A 27,790-nucleotide genomic window follows, 5' to 3' on the forward strand; every position below is an offset into this window, starting at 1 on the left:
ACCATGCTGAGCTTTGCAGAGCTCGGTCCCCGTAAATTTACAGCATAAGTGTGTGCAGAGTCGGACTGGGGCATGTAGGGCCCACCGGGGGAATACAGTGGTAGAGGTCCATGTTTAGGGGTGTGGCCACTCTCTCTCGAGGTGGTGTGCCCCGCCGCCACATTGGTTTGCCTAACCATTTTGCATAGGATGGCCTCCTAGATAAATTTATACAGTAAATACTGTAGTGCATGCATGATAATGTACTAGATTAGTAACAGCACAGTCTGGAACCTGATCCCTAGAGGTGGGGGCGGGCCCCCAGGCAGTAGGGCCCACCGTACGAGAATACAGCTATTTGTACTTCTATACAAGGTCTGCTCTTTATACATATACAGCTATTGGTTTTAAGGTGTTCAGCTTTTTGGTATTACATCTATAAACCACTCACAAGATAAGCATTTTATATGGATTTTTATGTGAGTATGTATTTATGCATTTATTGCTAAAAGTTCTTTTTTATAGTATATGATGTGTATTTCTGCATATATTCAGTAATACAAATATACTTTTTTGAAACCACCTCATACGCCTTCTATCTAAATCCTATACACAGGTCGCAAATTAGTCAGGCTCATACTTACTAGTGGGGCAGATAACATATGCATAGGTTATATATTGGTTTATGTACCTATTAGGGGTTTATATTCAGTGCCAATACTTCCTCGTGCTAAGGGAGCTCTCACACATTATATAAGAAGAGAGGGGACTCTGTAATTTATAGGAGTAGGCAGCAGAATTACCCAAAATGTATTTAGTCTTCTGTTCTTAATGCAAAATGTATGGTTACATACCTGAGGAAAGCCCAAATAAATGATAAACAGTTCTGCGAATTTCCAATTTATAACACATGCTATAATCTCAGTGAGTGGTTCATTGCGCTTGGGATGAGAATAGATTATCCTGCAAATCTTTCCTTGTCCTCACTTTTTTTTATACCGTTTCTATGCCAACCTTTACGGCACCCAAACAGAAATTAAAGGTTTGCGGCGCATATTGCAGATGCCGGGTACCTGCAGATCCGAGTTTTACATGTCATGATCGCTGCAGCAAATATGCGCCATTTGAATTGCGTTAAAGATTCCTGTGCGCAAGAGACTCTATACAGGAATATAACATAACTGTGAATGAGCCTTAATGCTTGAGAACAAGGGTGGGCAATAAGAACCCCCCCAGTTGCTGTGGGACTACACATCCCAGCATGCCCTATCAGGGCATGCTAAAACTGTGACAGGGCATGCTGGGATGTGTAGCTCAACAACAGCTGGAAGATTGCTCTAGAATCAGCTTCCATTCATCACAAGGTCACATACATCCGTGGAGCAATACACTGATCATCTCGCTCGTCTGGAAAAATAACAGAACCTGCGCATGTTTTCACAGGCCCCTGGAACCAGGCAAATGGATCCTGACGTAAACAGATATGCCCTGGATTGCCGGGAGTCAACTGTCCTTCGTACTATGGGGGTCATTCAGAGTTGATCGCTAGCTGCATTTGTTCGCAGTGCAGAGATCAGGCAAAAAAAACGGCAACTCTGCGCATGCGGTGTAATGCGCACACGCGACGTACGGGCACAACGACCGATGTAGTTTTGCACAGGGTCTAGCGATGCATTTCAGTCGCACTGCTGGCCGCAGAGTGATTGACATGAAGTGGGCGTTTCTGGGTGTCAACTGACTGTTTTCAGGGAGTGTTCGAAAAAACGCAGGCGTGGCAGGAAAAACGCAGGCGTGGCTGGGTGAACGCAGGGCGTGTTTGTGACATCAAAACAGGAACTGAACAGTCTGAAGTGATCGCAAGCACTGAGTAGGTTTTGAGCTTCTATAAAACTGCACAAAAAAAAAAACTTTGTAGCCGCTCTGCGATCCTTTCGTTCGCACTTCTGCTAAGCTAAAATACACTCCCAGTGTGCGGCAGCATAGCGTTTGCACGGCTGCTAAAAACTGCTAGCGAGCGAACAACTCGGAATGACCACCTATATACTTCCTGAGCAAGAGGTCGGGCCAAATACAAATGTTTTCCAGAAAGAAAGAAAAAAAGCACATTGAACAATTTATCGGAAAGATCTGGAAGCACTTTAGGCACAAATCTCTTGCCAAGCACCCAATTACCCCAATCTCCCAGAACAGATGTATATACATCAAAGATGAACTTGCAGTGAGAATACTGTATTCTCCTTTTCACTCAATGAAGTGACAGTTTGAGTAACCTAGGTGCAGCCGATGTGTTAGCAACGCTCGCTATACAGCACATGCAGCAGCCATGTAACACGTAGCACAGCACATGATTCAGCATAAAGCAGTTTTTCCAATAGGTACAAATATGTTATATGTATTAATATAAAAAGAAGAAGTTTCATTGTGATGACAAAGAGGAGATTCAATACAGCTGATCCCCCAACTTCCTTGCTGTTAGTTATATCATCTAAGCAGGTTTTGTGCAACAACCAGAGCACCAAGTTGTGATGACTCCGGGGCTCTGACACTGCCAAACCCAATCAGAATTCCCTGTACCCTTCTTTCTTTTTTTCCCACCCCTACAGCTTCCCAGCTGGAAAGGAAAGTTGGAATCTGAGGTAATTTCCCAGCATGCTTTTCCAGTGAAAGGGGCTAGATGGCCCGTAATGCATTCAGGTGAGTGGAAGCTGTCACACGGAATTCTTAGTATACAATGCGTCTAGTGGATAAATGCCAGGATGCTCACAGGTCATTTGGGATCGTGCTGCTTCTGTGATAACCAATAAAAGTACATTCCACTCCAGCTACTTATTATGTCTTGTGACCATGGATGCATAGCTATCATTGCGGCAGCCATTTTGTGCAATTAATGTAAGAATAGAGCCAATCACTACAACTGAAGCCGCTGTCATCAGTGAGGCACTTAATGACCAATATAAAGGATACAACAAATCCTATATTAATAGGCTCTTTGTGTGAGTGAATACTACTGTTTAGTCCCAACTGTAACGCACTGAAGAGTGTATTGGTGCAAGAAAAATAAGCTGTTCGTGTAATAGTTTCCCTAAGACTAGTTAAATCACGAGACATGAGGCACAAAGTGCCTCACACCTCTGTGGTATAAATCTTTCACTGTGCACTGACAGGCTGAAAACTTAGTCAGCCAGCAATACTGTAAGACTCAAAATTAAACTATACCCATTACCTACTTACAGTGGAATCTGTAATTTTCTGGACTTAACCAATAGTCATAAGAATGCAGCAAGGTACCAGTTGAGGCATGAGGCACAAAATGGCTGAATATTGGTCTAGACCACAAAATGGATGCCTCCTTTGCAGGAGCCATAGCATACAAAATGGAGCCGAGTGACGACCAATCAGACATGCGGCCTGGATGCTGTATGAAGGGGGAGGAGGGTGTTGGGCAACAGTGTGACCTTCGACCCCAGTAAGTAGCCAAATCCCTGTGCTGTGACCACAAAGCCATTATAATCCCAGCAGTGACACGGGTTAATGATATATAGCATCTACCCTATGCAGGCGGAACTACGGGGCAGGTAGGTGGGGTGGAGGGGGGGCAGGCTGGTTGGTATGCTATGCACTACTTACCTTCAAAAGTCAAATAAAACTTTCCTCTGTCAAACCAAATGAGGGAAGGCTGTTCATTCTCTGTGTGGACAGGATTGGAAGCGGGATGGGGAAGGTTTTGGGAGAGGAGAGAGAAGGACACAGAGTCAGAGCAGGATAACACTACAGTAATGGGTTGGGATATGGTACTGCAAGCCATGTCTGCTACATGTCTGGAGGAAAAACAGCCCTTGTTCCTTATATCTTAAACGCTGTTGAGTGACAGAAATACTCTCAGTTACTGGGTGAGACAACACTTAAAAGTTACACTAATTAAAATGTAATTTGCTCATATAGCGCTACATTGTCAGTGAATATATTGATGTCAAGCTATGGTCATATATAGGGAGTTTTAATGTTTCCAAAAAAAGATATAGCACCACCACAGGCTGTGATAGGTACTGCAACCAGCAGAGCTGTTTAGCACCTCCACAGGCTGTGACCGGTACTGCAACTAGCAGAGCCATTTAGCATCACCACAGGCTGTGACGGGTACTGCAACCAGCAGAGCTATTTAGCACCTCTACAGGCTGTGACAGGTACTGCAACCAGCAGAGCTGTTTAGCACCTCTACAGGCTGTGACAGGTACTGCAACCAGCAGTGCCTTTTGCAGACTCCTGAAAACATTACCATTATCCTGCTTTGCGTCATTGAGAACAGTTACTTCAAATAAGCATGCAAGATTGTAACATTTTAATGTCAGTAAATCCTGAAATATGTCAAATAGTTGTAATTCTGTATCTTTAAAAAGATATTTATAAAGTGGAATTTTACGCTGAAATAAGTGTTTCCATTGACATTCAATAAATAAAAAAATTCTGTCTTTTTTTTTTGACAGAGAACATAATTTTTCTCTGTTTATTAGAGAGCATCAATGGGTGATGCAATAGACTAGAATACTTGCTCCCTATTGGTCAACTGGATAGAAGAACGTCAGAATATTTAAAATGATAATAAAAATAAATCTCTCAGAATAGTCTTGTTATATTTTGCAGGGGAGTTCTACCGAACTAATGTATACGGTTGTATGACTGAACTATTGCGCAGATTTCTGTAATATATTCCTTTACCTCTATGTGTACAAACCTAATAGTGAACACTGGAAGCAGCCATATTGTGGACTGGACCAATACTGATCATATGGATTCACTATGAACCAGTGTCCACAACGAGGCATGAGGCACAACATGGCAACATCCACTGTGCGTAGGTGACTACAATAGACTGTGTCGTTGTGAAGCAACGCAGAAACTGTCATGCAATGTGCCCGGAAGCCTGTTAGTTGGGTACAGGGGGCGAGGCGTTAATGCTTTGCACATGGAAGGTGACCCCAGCTAAATAAAGCAGATATTAGAATCTCCACCTATGAGACAAGTAATACTCGGGGCAATGAACGGCCACTGTAGAGTAAAACGGAACCTCAGTATTCTAATTTGTATCCTCTCTGACTTTTATTTACCCTTTTCTTTTAACACTTATTTTCTTTAGTCCTTCCTTCCTGTTGGGTCTCCTTTGTCAATATCTACCTGACCGGTCCACTTCCTCACTCATACTCACACTCAATCTCTGCCTCGGACAGTAACGCAACCTAAACTGTAGTTTCCTTTTAATCTAACATCCCCCCTGGCCAATAACTAATAGAACTGTTGGGGGTGCCATACCAGGAACATTACGGCCAGTGGGGCAGATGAATTAACCTGGAGAAGGCATAAGGAAGTGATAAACCAGTGTTATGTGCAAGGTGATAAAGGCACCAGCCAATCAGCTCCAATATGTAAATTAACAGTTAGGATCCGATTGGCTGGTGCCTTTATCACTGGTTTATCACTTCCTTATGCCTTCTCCAGGTTAATACACCTGCCCCACTGTTTGATAGGTAGGTTCTCATTGCCTGGACTATAAGCACTATTGCGCTGATGTGGGCGAGTCCTCTAGAACCGCGGGGATTCATGGCGGCTCTTTTATACCAAAAGACATTTTAGATAGCGTAATCCTTTAAGAGACTGCCCAGTTCTCTCTCCCAATTAACAGGAAGCTCATCCCACTGTGCATACAGTAGTAATATCCAATTACCAAAGGTGATTTTGATAGTAAGCCGGTATAAACTCAGAGAGATATGAAAGTGTGGACCATGGGGCCGGAAGTAAAAAAAAAAAAAAACTCTGTCCATGTCTTACGTCTTCCCCCCTACCTTGCACTACATGTAAAAGCCTTGCCTATTTCCTGCCTGTAGCACAGAACACTGCACACATTCTAACACCTCGCTCTAGTACAGTACCTGCCGGTGCCTCGCGCCTGTCAAACGATGGCCGTTTGTCAGCAAATGCGTCACCTTCTGAGAAATCATGATCAAAAGAATAAGGGATAAACAAAAAAACAGCACATAAAAGCCAAGCCATGCAAAAAAAACCCGCAGCATGAATACCCAAGTAAGCACAGAGAATGATGGTGGCAGCAGCTTTAAGCTCTTTGTATATATGCTACCATGTTATAATAAGAATTTACTTACCGATAATTCTATTTCTCGGAGTCCGTAGTGGATGCTGGGGTTCCTGAAAGGACCATGGGGAATAGCGGCTCCGCAGGAGACAGGGCACAAAAAGTAAAGCTTTACGATCAGGTGGTGTGTACTGGCTCCTCCCCCTATGACCCTCCTCCAAGCCTCAGTTAGGATACTGTGCCCGGACGAGCGTACACAATAAGGAAGGATTTATGAATCCCGGGTAAGACTCATACCAGCCACACCAATCACACCGTACAACCTGTGATCTAAACCCAGTTAACAGTATGATAACAGAGGAGCCTCTGAAAGATGGCTCCCTACAACAATAACCCGATTTAGGTAACAATAACTATGTACAATTATTGCAGATAATCCGCACTTGGGATGGGCGCCCAGCATCCACTACGGACTCCGAGAAATAGAATTATCGGTCAGTAAATTCTTATTTTCTCTATCGTCCTAGTGGATGCTGGGGTTCCTGAAAGGACCATGGGGATTATACCAAAGCTCCCAAACGGGCGGGAGAGTGCGGATGACTCTGCAGCACCGAATGAGAGAACTCCAGGTCCTCCTTAGCCAGGGTATCAAATTTGTAGAATTTTACAAACGTGTTCTCCCCCGACCACGTAGCCGCTCGGCAGAGTTGTAATGCCGAGACCCCTCGGGCAGCCGCCCAAGAAGAACCCACCTTCCTTGTGGAGTGGGCTTTTACCGATTTTGGCTGTGGCAGGCCTGCCACAGAATGTGCAAGCTGAATCGTACTACAAATCCAGCGAGCAATAGTCTGCTTAGACGCAGGAGCGCCCAACTTGTTGGGAGCATATAGTATAAACAGTGAGTCAGATTTCCTGACTCCAGCTGTCCTTGAAATGTATATTTTTAAAGCTCTGACAACGTCCAACAACTTGGAGTCCTCCAAGTCGCTTGTAGCCGCAGGCACTACAATAGGCTGGTTCAGATGAAATGCTGACACCACCTTAGGGAGAAAATGTGGACGAGTCCGCAGTTCTGCCCTGTCCGAATGGAAAATCAGATATGGGCTTTTGTAAGATAAAGCTGCCAGTTCTGACACTCTCCTGGCCGAAGCCAGGGCTAGTAACATGGTCACTTTCCATGTGAGATATTTCAAATCCACCTTTTTTAGTGGTTCAAACCAATGAGATTTGAGAAAGTCCAAAACAACATTGAGATCCCACGGTGCCACTGGAGGCACCACAGGGGGCTGTATATGCAGTACTCCCTTAACAAAGGTCTGGACTTCAGGAACTGAAGCCAATTCTTTCTGGAAGAAAATCGACAGGGCCGAAATTTTAACCTTAATAGATCCCAATTTGAGACCCATAGACAATCCTGATTGCAGGAAATGTAGGAATCGACCCAGTTGAAATTCCTCCGTCGGAGCACTCCGATCCTCGCACCACGCAACATATTTTCACCAAATGCGGTGATAATGTTGTGCGGTTACTTCCTTCCTTGCTTTAATCAAGGTAGGAATGACTTCTTCCGGCATGCCTTTTTCCTTTAGGATCCGGCGTTCAACCGCCATGCCGTCAAACGCAGCCGCGGTAAGTCTTGAAACAGACAGGGACCCTGCTGAAGCAAGTCCCTTCTCAGAGGTAGAGGCCACGGATCCTCCGTGATCATCTCTTGAAGTTCCGGGTACCAAGTCCTTCTTGGCCAATCCGGAACCACTAGTATCGTTCTTACGCCTCTTTGCCGTATAATTCTCAATACTTTTGGTATGAGAGGCAGAGGAGGAAACACATACACCGACTGGTACACCCAAGGCGTTACCAGCGCGTCCACAGCTATTGCCTGCGGGTCTCTTGACCTAGCGCAATACCTGTCCAGTTTTTTGTTGAGGCGAGACGCCATCATGTCCACCATTGGTCTTTCCCAACGGGTTACAAGCATGTGGAAAACTTCTGGATGAAGTCCCCACTCTCCCGGGTGAAGGTCGTGTCTGCTGAGGAAGTCTGCTTCCCAGTTGTCCACTCCCGGGATGAACACTGCTGACAGTGCTATCACATGATTCTCTGCCCAGCGAAGAATCCTTGCAGCTTCTGCCATTGCACTCCTGCTTCTTGTGCCGCCCTGTCTGTTTACATGGGCGACTGCCGTGATGTTGTCCGACTGGATCAACACCGGTTTTCCTTGAAGCAGAGGTTCTGCCTGGCTTAGAGCATTGTAGATTGCTCTTAGTTCCAGAATGTTTATGTGAAGAGACGTTTCCAGGCTCGACCACACGCCCTGGAAGTTTCTTCCTTGTGTGACTGCTCCCCAGCCTCTCAGGCTGGCGTCCGTGGTCACCAGGATCCAATCCTGTATGCCGAATCTGCGGCCCTCCAATAGATGAGCACTCTGCAACCACCACAGAAGAGATACCCTTGTCCTTGGAGACAGGGTTATCCGCTGGTGCATCTGAAGATGCGACCCTGACCATTTGTCCAGCAGATCCCTCTGGAAAATTCTTGCGTGGAATCTGCCGAATGGAATTGCTTCGTAAGAAGCCACCATTTTTCCCAGGACTCTTGTGCATTGATGTACAGACACCTTTCCTGGTTTTAGGAGGTTCCTGACAAGTTCGGATAACTCCTTGGCTTTTTCCTCCGGGAGAAAAACCTTTTTCTGAACCGTGTCCAGAATCATCCCTAGGAACAGCAGACGTGTTGTCGGAATTAACTGGGATTTTGGAATATTCAGAATCCACCCGTGCTGCTTTAGCACTTCTTGAGACAGTGCTAATCCCATCTCTAGCTGTTCTCTGGACCTTGCCCTTATTAGGAGATCGTCCAAGTATGGGATAATTAATACGCCTTTTCTTCGAAGAAGAATCATCATCTCGGCCATTACCTTGGTAAAGACCCGAGGTGCCGTGGACAATCCAAACGGCAGCGTCTGAAACTGATAGTGACAGTTCTGTACGACGAACCTGAGGTACCCCTGGTGTGAGGGGTAAATTGGAACGTGGAGATACGCATCCTTGATGTCCAAGGATACCATAAAGTCCCCTTCTTCCAGGTTCGCTATCACTGCTCTGAGTGACTCCATCTTGAACTTGAACTTTTTTATGTACAGGTTCAAGGATTTCAGATTTAGAATAGGTCTTACCGAGCCATCCGGCTTCGGTACCACAAATAGAGTGGAATAATACCCCTTTCCTTGTTGTAAAAGAGGTACCTTGACAATCACCTGCTGAGAGTACAGCTTGTGAATGGCTTCCAAGACCGTCACCCTGTCGGAGGGGGACGTTGGTAAAGCAGACTTCAGGAAACGGCGAGGTGGATCCGTCTCTAGTTCCAACCTGTACCCCTGAGATATTATCTGCAGGATCCAGGGATCTACCTGCGAGTGAGCCCACTGCGCGCTGAAATTCTTGAGACGACCGCCCACCGCCCCCGAGTCCGCTTGGGAAGCCCCAGCGTCATGCTGAGGCTTTTGTAGAAGCGGGGGAGGGCTTCTGTTCCTGGGAAGGAGCTGCCTGTTGCAGTCTCTTCCCCCTTCCTCTGCCTCGTGGCAGATATGAATATCCCTTTGCTCTCTTGTTTTTAAAGGAACGAAAGGGCTGCGGTTGAAAAGTCGGTGTCTTTTTCTGTTGGGGAGTGACTTGAGGTAAAAAGGTGGATTTCCCGGCTGTAGCCGTGGCCACCAAATCCGATAGACCAACACCAAATAACTCCTCCCCTTTATACGGCAAAACTTCCATATGCCGTTTTGAGTCCGCATCACCTGACCACTGTCGCGTCCATAAACTTCTTCTGGCCGAAATGGACATAGCACTTACCCGTGATGCCAGTGTGCAAATATCCCTCTGTGCATCACGCATATAAAGAAATGCATCCTTTATTTGCTCTAAAGACAGTAAAACATTGTCCCTATCCAGGGTATCAATATTTTCAATCAGGGACTCTGACCAAGCTACCCCAGCACTGCACATCCAGGCTGTCGCTATAGCTGGTCGTAGTATAACACCTGTATGTGTGTATATACTTTTTTGGATATTTTCCATCCTCCTATCTGCTGGATCTTTAAGTGCGGCCGTCTCAGGAGAGGGTAACGCCACTTGTTTTGATAAGCGTGTGAGCGCCTTGTCCACCCTAGGAGGTGTTTCCCAGCGCGCCCTAACCTCTGGCGGGAAAGGGTATAAAGCCAATAACTTCTTTGAAATTATCAGTTTTTTATCGGGGGCAACCCACGCTTCATCACACACCTCATTTAATTCATCTGATTCAGGAAAAACTATAGGTAGTTTTTTCACACCCCACATAATACCCTGTTTTGTGGTACCTGTAGTATCAGCAATATGTAACGCCTCCTTCATTGCCAAAATCATATAACGTGTGGCCCTACTGGAAAATACGGTTGATTCGTCACCGTCGCCACTGGAATCAGTGCCTGTGTCTGGGTCCGTGTCGACCGACTGAGGTAACGGGCGTTTTACAGCCCCTGACGGTGTTTGAGGCGCCTGGACAGGTGCTAATTGATTGTCCGGCCGTCTCATGTCGTCAAACGACTGCTTTAGCGTGTTGACACTATCCAGTAATTCCATAAATAAAGCCATCCATTCTGGTGTCGACTCCCTAGGGGGTGACATCCCCATATTTGGCAATTGCTCCGCCTCCACACCAATATCGTCCTCATACATGTCGACACACACGTACCGACACACAGCAGACACACAGGGAATGCTCTTAAAGAAGACAGGACCCCACTAGCCCTTTGGGGAGACAGAGGGAGAGTTTGCCAGCACACACCAAAAGCGCTATATATGACAGGGACAGCCTTATAATAAGTGCTCCCTGTATAGCTGCTTTAATATATATATTTTTGCCACAATTTTGCCCCCCCTCTCTTGTTTTATCCTGTTTCTGTAGTGCAGTGCAGGGGAGAGCCTGGGAGCCTTCCTGACCAGCGGAGCTGTGTGAGGAAAATGGCGCTGTGTGCTGAGGAGATAGGCCCCGCCCCTTTTTCGGCGGGCTCGTCTCCCGCTCTTTAACGGATTCTGGCAGGGGTTAAATATCTCCATATAGCCCCCGGAGGCTATATGTGAGGTATTTTTTTGCCAAAAAATAGGTTTACATTGCCTCCCAGGGCGCCCCCCTCCCAGCGCCCTGCACCCTCAGTGACTGCCGTGTGAAGTGTGCTGAGAGGAAATGGCGCACAGCTGCAGTGCTGTGCGCTACCTTAAGAAGACTGAGGAGTCTTCTGCCGCCGATTCTGGACCTTCTTCTCGTTTCAGCATCTGCAAGGGGGCCGGCGGCGAGGCTCCGGTGACCATCCAGGCTGTACCTGTGATCGTCCCTCTGGAGCTAATGTCCAGTAGCCAAAGAAGCCAATCCATCCTGCACGCAGGTGAGTTCACTTCTTCTCCCCTAAGTCCCTCGTTGCAGTGATCCTGTTGCCAGCAGGACTCACTGTAAAATAAAAAACCTAAGCTAAACTTTTCTAAGCAGCTCTTTAGGAGAGCCACCTAGATTGCACCCTTCTCGGCCGGGCACAAAAATCTAACTGAGGCTTGGAGGAGGGTCATAGGGGGAGGAGCCAGTACACACCACCTGATCGTAAAGCTTTACTTTTTGTGCCCTGTCTCCTGCGGAGCCGCTATTCCCCATGGTCCTTTCAGGAACCCCAGCATCCACTAGGACGATAGAGAAATTATAATTAGCAGTTAACCTCCAGGTCAGAATGGGAGGTAAGTATCCAGTTTTAAATAAAAAAAAAAACAATAATTGTGTAAGCGATTATATTAAGCTAAGTGTTGCAAGAACCTACTGATGGGACGTCAGTCCGGGATCTGCCATGATCGGTCTCTCCCAATGCATGTAATATCACACTGTATATGTTCAGAGGAAAGTCTGATAACAGACAGGTCATTCTTTCCAGGGACAGTTCAAACAACGGCAATGTGAGAATCAGATGCAACGTTTTTCTAATAAAGCTGAGACTGGGATGTGGGACAGACTTTCCTAAAAATATGACAGCAGCCATGAACAACCAACAAGTTATTTTTCTATTCAATTAAATTTTTCTATTCAATCTATTCAATTCTATTCTGGGAACAGAGGAATAGCAAGAAAGTTGAACTAGTCACCTACTTCAAATCAGCATGCATTCACTTTAGCAGCAACATTATTATGCAGGTTTTTGAGTTTCAAAAATACCCCTAGTAATGAGGGCACAACGGGCCGCGGGGACTAAAACTACAGTGGAATCCATGGTAACCTCCAATATTGCGGGGTCTATTGTATACTGGTCATCTGAATACAGATCTGCAGTGCATATTAATGAGCAGAACAGGGCTTTGGCTCTGTAAACTCGCACTGCAATCATAGATCTGTTTTGTATACTAGTCACCACGTTTGGGGTCTAGTATACGAGCAATGAGGTAGCCACCAGAATTGAGGTCTGCATTGTGCAGACTGAGTATTGATCCACACACTGGTCCCCATCAGAGGGATCTGTATTTAATACTATGCCTGGGGACCGGGGGATCTAGCAGCAGACCAGAGGAGACTGTCTTGCTTGGTCACTGTAACAGATTACTGCCTGGTTATTCATGTTACATCCTGTTATTAAACAACATCTCTGCTAAACTTACATCTATGTGTAATAGAAAAGTTAGGGAGGAGATTTTTCAAATCTTGAAGAGAGATAAAGTGGAGACAAAGCACCAACCAATCAACTTCTGACATTAGAAATATAGAAACGTAGAATGTGATGGCACCTAGTCTGACCCTTTTTTAAGCTTACCCTATTTGATCCTTAGTTCTTCTATAGTCTGTAAAATGACATTGGGGGTCAATCAGGTACATGCAGACGCCTCCTGCTGCACTAGGACGCAGCATTTGATCAATGCACCAATCGGGCAGCTTGCGGCACCCATGGTGACGCGCAGGCCGCTGGTTGCAGAGGCCAGGATATCTCCATCCTACAACAGAGATCCCTGGCCTTATCCCACCCCCTAAACGGCAGCGACATGCCTCCATTTTTCCGAACGGAGCCCGTTGCCGCCACCTCCCCGTCCCCAAAACGCCATCAGACTGTCAATCAATGACAGTCTGATGCCGGCCTACGTCCTATGCCGCAGGACCGTTACACGCAGAACGGGTCCTGTGCAAAGTACCAAAATCTGGTCTCCGATGCAATTGCACCTGAATTGCCCCCAGTTAGAAGCTAGATTGGTTATTATTGATAAATCCCCCCTCTAGGTTGAAATATTAATCACAGATGAAAATGTATTTCCTATAGTTCAATAGCTTTTACAGAACGCGTGTTGAGAACTTAGGCCACAGGTTAGACTTGGTCCATACATCGCCTAAGACCCAGCCTACATACCCCGGTCTTGCCTTCCTATCCTCAACTGATATACATCCCCTTCCTGTCCGTGTGGTTCTAGGTCTCATCTCAGTATCTCCACGACACCATATGCTTCCTCACTGGAGCATGACGCATGGCAGAGGAAGCATTGAGTGTGGCGAACAAGTCACTTCTGTGGTGCGCACTGACGCAAGACTAGGGCAAATCTACTGGGGCAAGTTGTAAGACGTTCCTGGCAGTCACGTTGCCACTAGATCCCTGTCCCTAAGATTCTCACCTTGCCTCATGATACGGAAAGTCTTAGTCTTGACCTTCTACTGTACTGTTAGGAAAACCTTACCCAAAGGACACAAAGATTGCTCTGACACGCATCATAGCGTTTTCCTTTTACTTATTAGGAGACAGTTATGCTCACATGAAGATCAGGTCTATGGTAGGACTCAGACAAGAGAAAGAAGGGCAAGATCCCAATCCCCCCCACCCCCCTACAACAATCCCTGAAGGTTACAATGGTGGTCATTCCAAGTTGATCGCTAGCTGCAGATGTTCGCAGCGCAGCGATCAGGCTAAAAAATGGCTGTTCTGTGCACGCGCGTCGTACGAGCACAACGAACGATGTAGTTCTGCACAGGGTCTAGCGAAGCATTTCAGTCGTACTGGCTGCTGCAGAGTGATTGACATGAAGAGGGCGTTTCTGGGTGGCAACTGACCGTTTTCAGGGAGTGTTCGGAAAAACACAGGCGTGCCAGGAAAAACGCAGGCGTGGCTGGCCGAATGCTGGGCGGGTTTGTGACGTCAAATCCGGAACTGAATAGCCTGAAGTGATCGCAAGCGCTGAGTAGGTTTTGAGCTACTCTGAAACTGCACAAAAAAACTTTGTAGCCGCTCTCCGAACCTTTCGTTCGCACTTCTGTTAAGCTAAAATACACTCCCAGTGGGAGGCGGCATAGCGTTTGCACGACTGCTAGAAACTGCTAGCGAGCGATCAACTCGGAATAACCACCAATATTCTCTGTTCACTTCCATCTGTAGGAGAAAGCGTCACACTACGGACACACGGAGAGCGGAGCATGAATTGCAGAATGAGTGAATGTAAATGAAAGTAATAAATATAGCGACCGCCGTAGGCTCAGGAATCAGGCGGACATGCAGGGCAAAGCCAAAGCGCATTACGAAAGCGCCACACAGTACAATGCGAAGGAATATACATATAAAAGATGCAGTCAGGGTTTTCCCAAAATGTACAACGAAAAGCAGCAAACAAAAGGGTTAAAACAAGAAAGCGGCATCAACTGGATTAAATGGTTACTACAAAGATATGCCAAGCGTATTCCCCACTACAGGTACGAGCCATGCAGTGTGCGAATATTCTGCGCTCTATCCATAATGAGGACTAACGAGGGAGCTCCGATACCCCCGCTGTATGGTGTACGTACGGGCACAGTGGGCAGCACAAACAGCGAACAAGTCATTTACAATGGGTCATGTCTAACATGTCTAGCACCCGCTGGTGAGAACAGCGTTTACCTGTGTAAAGGTAGAAATTCACTCTTTTATGGTACTTTCGGTTTTGTTATTTTACCATGCTGCTAACGTTTGCCAATGTAGGCTCATGTTTTGGTTTACCACAAAGGCATGAGTACTGTATGTAATGAGACACTTCCTGTCCAGCATGAGACAGACACGAGCACACAACCACATGGACAACAGGAGAAAAAGAAAAGCGTTTACCAACTGTCGGTGTGGTGGCCGCACTCAGGGAGGTCGCTGAGGAAATGGATGAGGTGCTCTCAGCGCGGGCTAGAGGGGCGATGGGAGGCGGGCTGGACGAGTGGACGGGGGGGCTGAATGGCCGGGACTGTTGGAGACAGTTGGTTAGAAGAAAGCATTACTATACAGTACATTACACAGTAATAACATTCCCAGGCTGGCATTACAGATAGATATAACAACAAGGCAATAACACCGGTTTAGGTGCAAAGTCCATCTTGGGTAATATGCAGTACACCTTAATAACTCCAGCAGCGCCTCATGTCACCTAACACCTGCAGTGCCGCAGGCCGCCTAGCTAGTGCAGTGCCGCAGGACGCCTAACACCTGCAGAGCCACAGGACGCCTAGCTAGTGCAGTGCCACAGGACGCCTAACACCTGCGGTGCCACATGACGCCTAGCTAGTGCAGTGCCACAGGACGACTAGCTAGTACAGTGCCACAGGACGCCTAACACCTGCGGTGCCGCAGGACGCCTAACACCTGCGGTGCCGCAGGACGCCTAAAACCTGCGGTGCCGCAGGACGCCTAAAACCTGCGGTGCCGCAGGACGCCTAAAACCTGCGGTGCCGCAGGACGCCTAACACCTGCGGTGCCGCAGGACGCCTAACACCTGCAATGCCAGAGGACACCAAACACCTGCAATGCCAGAGGACGCCTAACACCTGCAGTGCCGCAGGACGCCTAAAACCTGCAATGCCAGAGGACACCAAACACCTGCAATGCCAGAGGACACCAAACACCTGCAATGCCAGAGGACACCAAACACCTGCAGTGCCGCAGGACACCAAACACCTGCAGTGCCGCAGGACACCAAACACCTGCAGTGCCGCAGGACACCAAACACCTGCAGTGCCGCAGGACGCCTAACACCTGCAGTGCCGCCTAACACCTGCAATGCCAGAGGACACCAAACACCTGCAATCCTGCAATGCCAGAGGACACCAAACACCTGCCGTGCCGCAGGACGCCTAACACCTGCCGTGCCGCAGGACGCCTAACACCTGCCGTGCCGCAGGACGCCTAACACCTGCCGTGCCGCAGGACGCCTAACACCTGCCGTGCCGCAGGACGCCTAACACCTGCCGTGCCGCAGGACGCCTAACACCTGCCGTGCCGCAGGACGCCTAACACCTGCCGTGCCGCAGGACGCCTAACACCTGCGGTGCCGGAGGACACCAAACACCTGCAATGCCAGAGGACGCCTAACACCTGCAGTGCCGCAGGACGCCTAACACCTGCAGTGCCAGTGGACGCCTAACACCTGCGGTGCCACAGGACGCCTAACACCTGCGGTGCCACAGGACGCCTAACACCTGCGGTGCCACAGGACGCCTAACACCTGCGGTGCCACAGGACGCCTAACACCTGCCGTGCCGCAGGACGCCTAACACCTGCGGTGCCACAGGACGCCTAACACCTGCGGTGCCACAGGACGCCTAACACCTGCGGTGCCACAGGACGCCTAACACCTGCGGTGCCACAGGCCGCCTAGCTCCTGCGGTGCCACAGGCCGCCTAGCTCCTGCGGTGCCACAGGCCGCCTAGCTCCTGCGGTGCCACAGGCTGCCTAACACCTGCGGTGCCGCATAACTTCAGCAGTGCCGCAGGTCGCCTAAGTCTTGCGGTGCCATAGGTCACTTATACCTCTACTTTAAATAAATGTGTAGCAAATACTCACCACATCAGTTACTGTTGGCTTTCCAGGAGGTAGCTTGGGCCGCGACGGTGGACGAGGAGGAGGTGGGGGTGGGGTTGTACTGCAGGCGGCAAGAGGGGTCGCTGGGCGAGCAGGTGATGATGTTCCTTAAAGTGGTAAGGAGAATCCTTTTAGACAACAAATAAAAACCCTTCAGTGGGAGGCAGACACTCGCTGGTCCCGGCCTTACAGTAACCTATTGTTAGTATGAAACATATTATTGTTTTACTATCATATGGACTGTTTGTGCTTATGACGTTTTCTGCTCATTATTAATATAAGAATCTATGAGCATTTGCTTAAGCTCCGCATAGGTCACAGTTAGGTAACGTTAACCTATGCGCAGCGTAATCAAATGCTCATAGATTCTTATATTAATAAAGATGAGAAAACTTCATAAGCACAAAGAGTCCATATGATATTAGAACAATAATATGTTTCAACTATGGGTTTCATAGGTTGTAATTAAAATACTAAGACTATTACCGTCATAATTCATTAAGAAAATAAGAATTTACTCACTGGTAATTCTATTTCTCGTAGTCCGTAGTGGATGCTGGGAACTCCGTAAGGACCATGGGGAATAGACGGGCTCCGCAGGAGACTGGGCACTCTAAAAGAAAGATTAGGTACCATCTGGTGTGCACTGGCTCCTCCCTCTATGCCCCTCCTCCAGACCTCAGTTAGGATACTGTGCCCGGAAGAGCTGACACAACAAGGAAAGGATTTGGAATCCAGGGTAAGACTCATACCAGCCACACCAATCACACCGTACAACTTGTGATAACCATACCCAGTTAACAGTATGAACAACAACTGAGCCTCATTTAACAGATGGCTCATAACAATAACCCTTTAGTTAAGCAATAACTACATACATGTATTGCAGAGAGTTCGCACTTGGGACGGGCGCCCAGCATCCACTACGGACTACGAGAAATAGAATTACCGGTGAGTAAATTCTTATTTTCTCTGACGTCCTAGTGGATGCTGGGAACTCCGTAAGGACCATGGGGATTATACCAAAGCTCCCAAACGGGCGGGAGAGTGCGGATGACTCTGCAGCACCGCAGGAGCAAACTCAAGGTCCTCCTCAGCCAGGGTATCAAACTTGTAGAACTTAGCAAACTTGTTTGACCCCGACCAAGTAGCAGCTCGGCAAAGCTGTAAAGCCGAGACCCCTCGGGCAGCCGCCCAAGAAGAGCCCACCTTCCTTGTGGAATGGGCTTTCACTGATTTTGGATGCGGCAATCCAGCCGCAGAGTGAACCAGCTGAATCGTGCTATAGATCCAGCGAGCAATAGTCTGCTTCGAAGCAGGAGCGCCAACCTTGTTGGCGGCATACAGAATAAACAGCGAGTCAGACTTTCTGACTCCCGCCGTTCTGGAAACATAAATTTTCAAAGCCCGGACTACGTCCAGCAACTTGGAATCCTCCAAGTCCCTAGTAGCCGCAGGCACCACAATAGGCTGGTTCAAATGAAACGATGATACCACCCTAGGGAGAAATTGGGGACGAGTCCTCAATTCTGCCCTGTCCATTTGGAAGATCAGATAAGGGCTTTTACATGACAAAACCGCCAAATCTGACACACGCCTAGCCGAAGCTAAGGCCAATAGCATGACCACTTTCCACGTGAGATATTTTAGCTCCACGGTCTTAAGTGGCTCAAACCAGTGGGATTTCAGGAAATCCAACACAACGTTAAGATCCCAAGGTGCCACCGGTGGCACAAAAGGAGGCTGAATATGCAGCACCCCCGGAACAACGTCTGAACTTCAGGCAGTGAAGCCAGTTCTTTTTGAGAGAAAATGGATAGGGCCGAAATCTTGACCTTTATGGATCCTAATTTTAGGCCCATAGTCACTCCTGACTGTAGGAAGTGCAGGAATCGACCCCGCTGGAATTCCTCTGTAGGGCCTTCCCGGCCTCACACCAAGCAACCTATTTTCGCTATATACAGTGAAAAAGTCTTGCTGTCACGTCTTTCCTAGCCTTTATCAGCGTAGGAATAACTGCATCCGGAATGCCCTTTTCCGCTATGATCTGGCGTTCAACCGCCATGCCGTCAAATGCATCCGCGGTAAGTCTTGGAACAGACAGGGCCCCTGTTGCAACATGTCCTGTCTGAGAGGCAGAAGCCCTGAGTCCTCAGAGCATTTCTTGCAGCTACGGGTACAGAGTCCTTCTTGGCCAATTCGGAGCAAAGAATATTGTTCTCACTCCTCCTTTTATTACAATTCTCAGCCCTTGGGTATGAGAGGAAGAGAAGGGAATACATAGACCGAATGGAACACCCACGGTGTTACTAGTGCGACCACAGCTATCACCTGAGGGTCCCTTGACCCGGCGTAAAACCTTTTTTAGCTTTTTATTGAGGTGGGACGCCATCTAGTCCACCTGAGGCAGTTCCCATCAATTTGCAAACTGCATGAAGACTTCCTGATGAAGTCCCCACTTTCCCGGGTGGAGGTCGTGCCTGCTGAGGAAGTCTGCTTCCCAGTTGTCCACTCCCGGAATGAACACTGCTGACAGTGCGCTTACTTGATTCTCCGCCCAGCGAAGAAATCTGGTGGCTTCCACCCTCACCATCCTGCTCCTTGTGCCGCCTTGGCGGTTTACATGAACCCCTGCGGTCTGACTGGATCAGAACCGGTTGGTCGCGAAGCAGGATCTCCGCTTGACTTAGGGCGTTGTATATGGCCCTTAGTTCCAGGATATTGATGTGAAGGCAAGTCTGTTGACTTGACCACAGACCTTGGAAATTTCTTCCCTGTGTAACTGCCCCCCACCCTCGGAGGCTTGCATCCGTGGTCACCAGGATCCAGTCCTGAATGCCGAATCTGCGGCCCTCGAGAAGGTGAGCACTCTGCAGCCACCACAGGAGAGACACCCTGGCCCTGGGGGATAGGGTGATTAACCCATGCATCTGAAGAGGTGATCCGGACCACTTGTCCATTAAGTCCCATTGGAAGGTCCTCGCATGGAACCTGCCTAAGGGGATGGCCTCGTATGATGCCACCATCCTTCCCAGGACTCAAGTGCAGTGATGCACTGACACCTGTTTTGGTTTTAATAGATTCCTGACCAGTGTCATGAGCTCCTGAGCTCTCTCTATCGGGAGATAAACCCTTTTCTGGTCTGTGTCTAGGATCGTGCCTAGGAGAGGCAGATGAGCTGTAGGAACCAACTGCGACTTTGGAATATATAGAATCCAGCCGTGTTGCCATTACACTTCCAGAGAAAGTGATACGCTGTTCAGCAACTGCTCTCTTGATCTAGATTGTATGAGGAGATCGTCCAAGTACGTGATAATAGTGACACCTTGCTTCTGCAGGAGCACAATCATATCCGCCATTACCTTGGTTATGACAATCCCGTACCGCAATTCTGAGGTACGCCTAATGAGGTGGATAAATGGGGACATGAAGGTATGCATCCCTTATGACCCGATTCACGATAAAGTCTCCCTCTTTTTAGGCTTGCCCTGACCGCTCTTAGCGATTCCATCTTGAACTTGAACCTTCTCAGGTATATGTTCAGGGATTTTTAATTCAATATGGGTCTGACCGAACTGTCTGGTTTCGGGATTACAACATGGTCGAATAATAATACCCTCTAGTTGAAGGAGGGGACCCTTGACCACCACCTGTTAAAGATACAATTTGTGAATTGCAGTTAACACTGGCTCCCTCTCTTGGGGGGAAGCCCGCAGGGCCGTCGGTGAGGGGGCATCTTCTCACAGTCCAGCTTGTATCCCTGAGACACAATATCTATTGCCCAGGGACCTAACAGGGAGTGAACCCACTTGTGGCTGAACTTACGAAGTCGTGTCCCCACCGGGCCTAGCTCCGCCTGTGGAGCCCCAGCGGCATAGGTGGATTTTTGTAGGGGCCGTGGAGGACTTCTGTTCGTGGGAACTAGCTGTGTTGATCCCGGCTCTGACAAGAAAGGACGCACCTCAGACTTTCTTGTTTCTTTATTCGAAAGGCTGCATTTAATAATGTCGTGCTTTCTTAGGCTGTGCAGGAATATAAGGCAAACTAGCAGAATTACCAGCTATAGCTGTGGAGACCAGGCCCGAGAACCCTTCTCCACACAATCCTCAGCCTTCCATATGCCTCTTAAGTCGGCATCATCTGTCCAATGCATATTCTACAGGACACGTCAAGCAGAGATCGACATAGCTTTGACTCTAGGACACAGTATACTCATGTCTCTTTGGGCATGCTTTATAACTATATATCTATCACTTAAGACAGCATCTTTAATATATTTACTAGGGTCTCAATCTCTGCTGATAAGGTACCTGTCCACGCTGCCACAGCGCTATAAACCCATGCCGACACAATCGCCGGTCTGGGTAGTATACTAGAATGTGCACGCTATCTGCAGGATCCCTGAGAATAGCAAGTGCTACCGTCTGTGCAAACAGGACACCCTAGGGGAAGATTCTCAACACATCCTGGCCCTAGTGGGGAAAGGATACAGCCTGAGAATTCTCTTGTGGGAAGCTGCCGTCTCTTGTCTGGAGATTCCCGCTCTTTTTCCTCATGAGGAGGGAAATTTACCTCAGCATTCTTCCCCTTAAACATGTGTACTCTCGTGTCAGGGACAGATGAGTCATCAGTGATATGCAAATCATCTTTTATTTCAATAATCATATATTGAATACCTTATAGCCATCTTGGCTGTAACTTTGCATTATCGTAGTCGACAGTGGAGTTAAACTCCATGTCGATACCAGTGTTTGTTATTTTGGATAGTGAGCATTGTGAGACTCTGAAGGTCTCTGTGACATAGGGACAGACATGGGTAGATTTCCTGTCTGTTCCCTAACCATTTGTGCAATAAATTCACCTTAGCACTTACACATATCCAAACAGGTGTCGGCGTTGTCGACGGAGACATCCTCTCACACACATATCCGCTCTATCACCTCCTTAGAGGAGCCTTTTACCTCAGACATGTCGACACACGCGTACCGACACACCACACACACAGGGGATGCTCTATTTGAGGACAGTTCCCCCACAAGGCCCTTTGGAGAGACAGAGAGAGAGTATGCCAGCACACACCCCAGCGCTATATAACCCAGGGATTACACTACAACTCAGTGTTTACCCAGTAGCTGCTGTATATACAATTTTTGCGCCTAAATTTATGTGCCCCCCCCTCTCTTTTCACCCTTTGTGTACCAGGATACTGCAGGGGAGAGCCTGGGGAGTTTCCTTCCAGCGGAGCTGTGAAGAGAAAATGGCGCTGGTGTGCTGAGGAAGAAGGCCCCGCCCCCTCAGTGGCGGGCTTCTGTCCTGTTTCTGACTAAAATGGCGGGGGTTTTACACATATACAGTCACAGACTGTATTATGTGTATTTTTATGCCAAAGGTATTTTTATTGCTGCCCAGGGCCCCCCCCCCAGCGCCCTGCACCCTACAGTGACCGGAGTGTGTGGTGTGCTGTGGGAGCAATGGCGCACAGCTGCGGTGCTGTGCGCTACCTTAATGAAGACAGGAGTCTTCTGCCGTCGATTTCATCGCTTCTCTTCTGTCTTCTGGCTCTGCAAGGGGGACGGCGGCGCGGCTCCGGGAACGGACGATCGAGGTCAGGCCCTGTGTTTGAACCCTCTGGAACTAATGGTGTCCAGTAGCCTAAGAAGCACAAGCTAGCTGCAAGCAGGTAGGTTTGCTTCTCTCCCCTCAGTCCCACGTAGCAGTGAGTCTGTTGCCAGCAGATCTCACTGAAAATAAAAAACCTAACAAATACTTTCTTTCTAGCAAGCTCAGGAGAGCCCACTAGATGCATCCAGCTCTGGCCGGGCACAGATTCTAACTGAGGTCTGGAGGAGGGGCATAGAGGGAGGAGCCAGTGCACACCAGATATAGTACCTAATCTTTCTTTTAGAGTGCCCAGTCTCCTGCGGAGCCCGTCTATTCCCCATGGTCCTTACGGAGTTCCCAGCATCCACTAGGACGTCAGAGAAATATAATTAACAATTCTACAGCTAGATGCGAACGTCAAACCATCTTATCCAATTAAATTTTTTGGTTCTGGTATATAAAGGAATAAATAAGCAACTTGGGGAGCTGTTCAACTCTGCGTCAAAATCTCCCTTATCTCCGACACAGCGGCTGCTGAAAGTCTGGAGAGGATGCCACAGTTTGTGCAATTATCAAAAATACGTGAACTGCATCTGACCAACCAAAATATAAAATGAAAAGTATCAAATAAAAATACATGCTTTAGGAACGTTTTTGCTCTCCAAATGACTTCAGTTGGCACTGAATGTTTGTTTATAGTTAGAAATGAAACGCTGAAATGTGCTACGTCTTTTTCAGGGAAATCTCAGGCGTAAAATCACCTAGCAATGCATACAAAGGCGACTATCTAATCTGACCCGGGGTCTGTTTATGATTATTTAATGATCCCATTCACTAAACTATTTGTGGTAGTCACAGACGGACAGACATCAACATAATGTTTTGTCTGGATACAAAATGGCCAAAAATGGGATAAAAGAATATTTAATGGGGCTGACAAACCCTTTGAAAGGCAGAACGTCACTAGAGACCATATCGTATAACCTAATGGTTCTACGTATTATCAGCTAGCTTGCCCAGACAGCGAAAGCTCTATACAAAAAATGGGAGGCACAAATGAATCTCCCCAATAAAAGGAATATAAAATGGAAACAAGGGATTTTAATGACCATACCCCCTTATAAGTAAATTAGTTGGAATTTTTTACTGTTTAAAATACAAGGAGGAATACCTGAAGATGGTGGACATATACTACGTACCACTTGCACTGCCGCTAGGTCCTGGAGAGGATACCACAGTTCTGTAAGTAGGGGGTGGAGGTGGGGGAGGTGTAGCTCTTTGCCCAAGCCCAACATCTTTAGGAGACGCTGCGGACTCCAATATGTCCTCTTTAATGAATGATTGTTCGGCCATTTTCTTGTGGACCTCTTCCAGATTGAGCGGGGAGGGTATATTGCGACATGTTACCGTAGGGGGAGGTGGTTCACAGGGACTTTCAGGTTCTTCAGCCGGGGGAGACTCCGCTTTTGTTGTGGGAGTGGGAGGAGGGGGAGAGGGAGGGGAAATTTGTTCTGGAGAGGGTTCCAAAAACCTGACCCACTTGTCCTCAGACGTAACCGCTACAGATCTGGGGGATAATACAGGGCCGAATATACTGTCCAAATCATGGATTGATGCAACTTGTTCGTCTCTCGTATCCGTTTCTCTCTGCTCATCTCCAGCGACTGCTCCTTGATCTACAGATGGAAAAATAAAAACAAAAAGTTCTTAATAAACAGATGTTTGATCTCTGTCATGTGGACAAGAGAGCAAAAGCATCGTATGTTGATCAGCGATCCCTATACTAAATGGTGTACTTTTAAATGGACTTCAAAGTCTATGTCAGAACACAGACACACATACTGTACTTTCCGACCTTTCCCTGTTCCGTGTTGGGATCAATTCTCTGTTTAGCATAGGGATCCTTCAGATGCCAGAACATAACACTAATTAGCAGACCGGAACCAACGTGGAGGGCACTCACCTGGTCCAGATGGCAATGGAGAAGCGGTTCTGGGTGGGGTGGCCGGAATATTTTTTGGTGGAATGGGCGGAGGTGCTGAAAAACACAATTTGTCACAAAGACCATCAAACAATCCATCACAAAGTGATCATCGCCTACTAATGTGTGTTCCTTTGTCACGTATGAGAAACACAGACACTCACATATTGCTGTGTGGATGTATTCTTATAATGGTGGTCATTCAGAGTTGATCGCTAGCTGCTTTCGTTCGCTGTGCAGCGATGAGGCTAAAGAACGGCACTTCGGTGCATGCGTATGCGGCGCAATGCGCACGCGCGATGTAATATTACAACGACCGATGTAGTTTCACACAGGGTCTAGCAATGCATTTCAGTCGCACTGCTGGCCGCAGAGTGACTGACATGAAGTGGGCATTTCTGGGTGTCAACTGACCGTTTTCAGGGAGTGTTTGAAAAAACGCAGGCGTGCCCGGGCGAACGCAGGGCGTGTTCGTGACGTCAAAACAGGAACTGAACATCTGACGTGATCGCAAGCGCTGAGTAGGTCTGAAGCTACTCTAAAACTGCACAAAATTATTTTGTAGCCGCTCTGCGATCCTTTCGTTCGCACTTCTGCTAAGCTAAAATACACTCCCAGTGGGCGGCGGCATAGTGTTTGCACGGCTGCTAAAAACTGCTAGCGAGCGAACAACTCGGAATGACCCCCAATGAGCACAAGGCCTGATAATGATCCAATTGGCGGAGCATTTATATTAAGTGGAGGGTGTGGGGGGTACACACGGGACCGTGAGCCAAGGAGGGCACAGAATTATAAAAAAAAAATAGCAGCTACAACAATGTGTGCGGTGTTTGTATGTTGTCTTGGTATTTAACTGGGTTCCCTCCGCGTGTACCCCTTTCCTCCCACACTCCAAAAGCATTCCGGTGCGATAACTAGCTGCTATCTAAACTGATGTCAGTATAGCCCTGTGCGCAGGGAATTCAGATCCCAAGTCCCAGTGGGGCAGGAACTGGTTGAAATAAATAATCTATAATTGTATAACGCTGTGTGATATGTTGGCACAATATAAAGCATGTTAATAAAATTGCTAACAGTCCCCTACAGTCAGACAATGGGGGGGCATTCATTAAAATAATCATAAGGGAATATTTATTCTGAATGAAAGAAAAAAAGCAGCAGATTTACTGTAAAACAATAGAAAACAGACACAAAGAAAACAAGGAAACATGATGAATACATTTCATTACATTATTAGGTGGGGATTCTCTCTGTATACAGTGGAGGAAGTGGGAAACTCAGGAATACAATTAGAGATTATTATTTGCCGGCAGAGAAAGAGATAAGAGGTAAAAAATTCCCAGAGAGGAGAACAACAGAAGGGCAGAAACCTGTATTGGATTAGTGCAGGACAGTTCCGATATGAAACGCGGGATGCGGTCAGGATCGCGGCAGTCAGAATACAGACAGATGAATCCTGATGGTCAGAATCTCACCGGCAAGTACTGGGATTAGGGTTAGGCTGCCGGGGACGGGACGGTTAGGGTTAAAATACCAAGATCCATTGGGATTTGGACTGTCGGCTTCCTGACCGACGGGATTTCATACCCAACCCTAAAATGCTACCTGCATCAACATTCTAAATTTTCTAGAAAATCTATAATATGCCTCATAGCCCTGACCCAATGACATCCCAGCCCCTAACCATGAACTAGTGATGTCACAGCCCGTATCCGTGATCCAGTGATGGCACAGCCCAGATTCAGATTTTTTTATTTTTTAACTCTCCTGGTTGTGAATCCCAAGTCCCAACATATCCAGGTTTCCTCCAGATGGATAAACACAGGGTAGCAAAATGCATTCTATATTCCTGATATGATTTGGAAACTTAACAGTTACATTCATCATTAAGACACAGTGCGACAGAGCATGACTTACTTCCCGCTGGGAATGGGCGAGACAGCTTGGGCGACTCCGTAGCTTCGGGGCTTATTTCAGCAGCCCCCCATATTTCCGACTGATCTAGTGGAACTGACATAAAGAACTTAATTAAAGTGACAGACAAGGTATAAAACTTTCCCCTATAGTCTATTACAGCGGTTCTCAAACTTCGTAAGGACTCCTAAAAGCTCATGTTTTCCAGATCACCTGTGGATCTGTAGAATATGTCAGGATGAATGCACCACATCTCTTACAATGTGACTGTTAGCATACACCTGTACCCACATGGGTGGTCTGCAAAACATGAACAGTAAGCGGTCGCTGAGGACTGGCTTTGGGAACCACTGGTCTATGCTAAGCTCTCTCTGTGTGCGAATAGTCATAGCATCACCCGAGTGGCAGAAGGTGGGAACACAATAGATCTATGCAACAAACTGCAGAGGAAGAAACTGACCTTCAGACTTTGGACCTTCGAAGGCAGATTCTAGAGGAGGACCGAATAATTCGACCGGAGCTTTCTTACTAAATTTTGTCAATAGAAAAAAAAAAAAAACATGAATTTAAAAAAGCCATTGGATAAGTTGCAAAGGGTAAGTTTACTTAGGTTGTGGGATAGTAACAGAAAAATAAAAGGTACTCTCTATATGTTTGGGGCACTCGCCCAACTAACCTGGTAATACGTTACAACAGAACGTTTATTTGTAATAATAATAATAATAAAAAAAAAAAAGACAAGATAAAGATAAAAGTGAAAAGAAAGTTCAAGGACAACCCAGTAACATGGGGTCTCTGTATGATCTAGTGCTGGCTGTAAACCAATATAAGTTTAAATGAATCACAATACACTAAATTAGTACACTATAGATTACACTATAAATTAGTAGTTGCTGTGTATCAAATACAAATGCAACATAATCACACTGACGAAACAGTGTGAAACACTGTCACTTAGGGGTGTATTCAATTGCTTGTCGGATCTTTTCCGACGGAAATGATCCGACAATACAGTATTCTACGAGCGGCCAAATCCAACAGATTTTGGCCATCCCCGACAATACCAAGCCAACTTTATTTAAAGTCGGATTGACATTGTCGGAAAGGCTAAAAGATCTTAACATGTATAGTTTGGAGGAGAGAAGGGAAAGGGGAGACATGATAGAAACTTTCAAATATATAAAGGGTCTTAACAAAGTTCAGGAGGGAAACATTCTTCAAAGGAAAAGAAGTATTAGAACTCGAGGGCATACATTGAGACTGGAGGGGGGGAGGTTCAGGGGAAATTTAAGGAAAAATTACTTCACAGAAAGGGTAGTGGATAAGTGGAATAGCCTCCCATCAGAGGTGGTAGAGGCTAAGACTGTAGGGCAATTTAAAC

At 47.2% G+C, this 27,790-nt stretch overlaps 1 protein-coding gene across 11 annotated transcripts in view; it reads right to left on the bottom strand.

Annotated features, from left to right (window-relative positions):
- SGIP1 (SH3GL interacting endocytic adaptor 1) overlaps positions 1-27,790 on the bottom strand; it is a 174,077-nt gene that overhangs the window by 41,133 nt on the left and 105,154 nt on the right. For 4 of the 11 annotated variants that reach the window (XM_063939157.1, XM_063939151.1, XM_063939152.1 and 1 more), the window contains 7 exons: positions 26,870-26,937; positions 26,413-26,505; positions 24,478-24,552; positions 23,714-24,190; positions 16,896-17,020; positions 15,177-15,303; positions 3,607-3,666 (listed from right to left, as the gene is read on the bottom strand). In XM_063939157.1, coding sequence (XP_063795227.1) covers positions 3,607-3,666; positions 15,177-15,303; positions 16,896-17,020; positions 23,714-24,190; positions 24,478-24,552; positions 26,413-26,505; positions 26,870-26,937 — 1,025 coding nt within the window. Of the gene's footprint in view, positions 1-3,606; positions 3,667-5,903; positions 5,961-15,176; positions 15,304-16,895; positions 17,021-23,713; positions 24,191-24,477; positions 24,553-26,412; positions 26,506-26,869; positions 26,938-27,790 lie in introns of all 11 variants that reach the window. The other 7 variants (XM_063939158.1, XM_063939153.1, XM_063939150.1 and 4 more) reach the window with 3 other exon arrangements.

This window comes from Pseudophryne corroboree, chromosome 9 (assembly GCF_028390025.1).
Source record: "Pseudophryne corroboree isolate aPseCor3 chromosome 9, aPseCor3.hap2, whole genome shotgun sequence".
In the NCBI taxonomy this organism is placed as follows: Eukaryota; Metazoa; Chordata; class Amphibia; order Anura; family Myobatrachidae; genus Pseudophryne; species Pseudophryne corroboree.